This window comes from Helobdella robusta (genome assembly GCF_000326865.2).
Source record: "Helobdella robusta unplaced genomic scaffold HELROscaffold_204, whole genome shotgun sequence".
Classification (NCBI taxonomy): Eukaryota; Metazoa; Annelida; class Clitellata; order Rhynchobdellida; family Glossiphoniidae; genus Helobdella; species Helobdella robusta.
Window position 1 is genome coordinate 6,495 of NW_008704097.1, and position 1,799 is coordinate 8,293.

General features: G+C 36.8%; 1 protein-coding gene across 1 annotated transcript; it reads left to right on the forward strand.

Annotated features, from left to right (window-relative positions):
- Nucleotides 1-940: 940 nt before the first annotated feature.
- Nucleotides 941-1,491, forward strand: HELRODRAFT_184200 (hypothetical protein; the record flags this gene model as incomplete). The annotated part of the gene is made up of 1 exon (XM_009018206.1): nucleotides 941-1,491. A coding segment is annotated over one exon (551 nt), but the record flags the coding sequence as incomplete, so codon positions are not given.
- Nucleotides 1,492-1,799: the final 308 nt, after the last annotated feature.

Here is a 1,799-nt window from a genome sequence, read left to right on the forward strand (position 1 = left end):
AATTTATGTGAAAAAAAAAATCGTAGATTGAATGACCAAATAAGAAGTTCAAAATCCTTTCTATATAACAGCGTTCAACAACTTGGCAAATCATAAAATTAGTTGTGCAAATCCTGGCAGTTTGATACTCAAAAGATTATTAACGTGAAGATTATAAAAACACCAGATAAAAAATCTAATGTTGTGAAAAATTTTTTTCTTGGATTCATTTTACAAGAACAATTAACTTGTGAAAAATTAGAGAAAGCAAATTTTAAGGAATTTAAAGCTACAAAGAGTGAAATTTAAATTAAATTATAGGTGTAACGTTAATGAACCTAGCCTACTATCTAAATTCATATAAATATACATCTCAGTGATTGATGAGTAAATAAAAAATTATTATCAGCATATCAAGACCAACCAAAGCTGTAAAAATTAAAATATAGTTAATGTAAAACTAATAAATTGAATAACCCTGATTGAACTGGCATTTCGAAAAAATTAATAATTGAGATTATTGGTTTACTAACTTAAAATGTAGGATATAAATAGTAATAAGAAATCAACATATTTAGTTACTAATTGGAGTAAATAATTTTTCACCAGCCATTTGAAGAATTGAAAAAATACTGAACATGTAAGAGTTCCTAACTAGAATTAGTTTAAAGCATTGGATAATTGCAAGTTATTTCAAAAAAGCTGAAAAACTAAAATGAATGCTAAACTGGGGAATCAAACCAGGAATGCTGATCAAATGTCCGAATTATAAGAGAAGAAATTATACTAGCGTGTAATAACTGACTGCAGCTATAAAATAGTAGAAAAGTATTGCAGACTCCTAACCACGAAAGTGCTAAAGAATAAATAGCAGAAATTCTCAATTAATGTATAATTATTGAATTGAATAAGTTATAAGTTGTGGTGGAAGGGGGATGATGGTACGGGAGGAGTTGGTGTGATGGTAAGAGAAGAGTTGTTGGAGCAGGTGTTGGAAGTGAGGCGGAGAAGCAATGGGGTAATTGTGGTGGTGATGGTGTTTGGAAAAGTAATAGTGAGGGTGATATCAGGATATGCTCCGCAACAAAGTAGGAAGGAAGAGGAGAAGGATAGGTTTTATGATGATGTTTCTGACGAGATTGGGCAAGCGGGGTTGAATGAGTTTGTGGTGTTGTTGGGTGATCTGAATGGTCATGTGGGGGCGGATGCAGACGGATATGAAGGTGTACATGGGGGATGGGGATATGGTATACGGAATGAGGAAGGGCGTAGAGTGTTGGAGTTAGCGGATGCACACAGCATGGTGGTGGGGAACACTTGGTTCACAAGGGAACCAGCGCGATTGATTACTTATAGGTCAGGAGAACATAGATCGATGATCGACTATATATTGGTAAGGGCCAAACATAGGAAGTATGTGAAGAATGTGAAGGCGATACCTGGTATGTTGCAGCATAGTATGGTTGTGATGGATGTGACATCAAAAGAAATGGGGAGGAGGAAGAAGGATAAGTTTGTGGCAAAGAGAAAGACATGGAAGTTGCAGGATGCAGAGGTGAGGAAGGCATTTGAAGTGAAGGTGGCTGAAAATTGGGAGAGTGGTAAGGATGGAGATGTTTGGGAGAGATACAGGGACTGTGTGTTGGCTACGGCAGATAAAGTATGTGGATGGACGAAAGGAAAGTGTAGGCATGGTGAGACGTGGTGGTGGGATGAAGATATAAGAAGGGTTTTGGAAGTCAAGAAGGAGAGGTTTAGGGTATGGAGAAGGGACATGACGGAGGAAGCGGAGTTTGAGTATAGGAAGGCTAAGAAGGTTG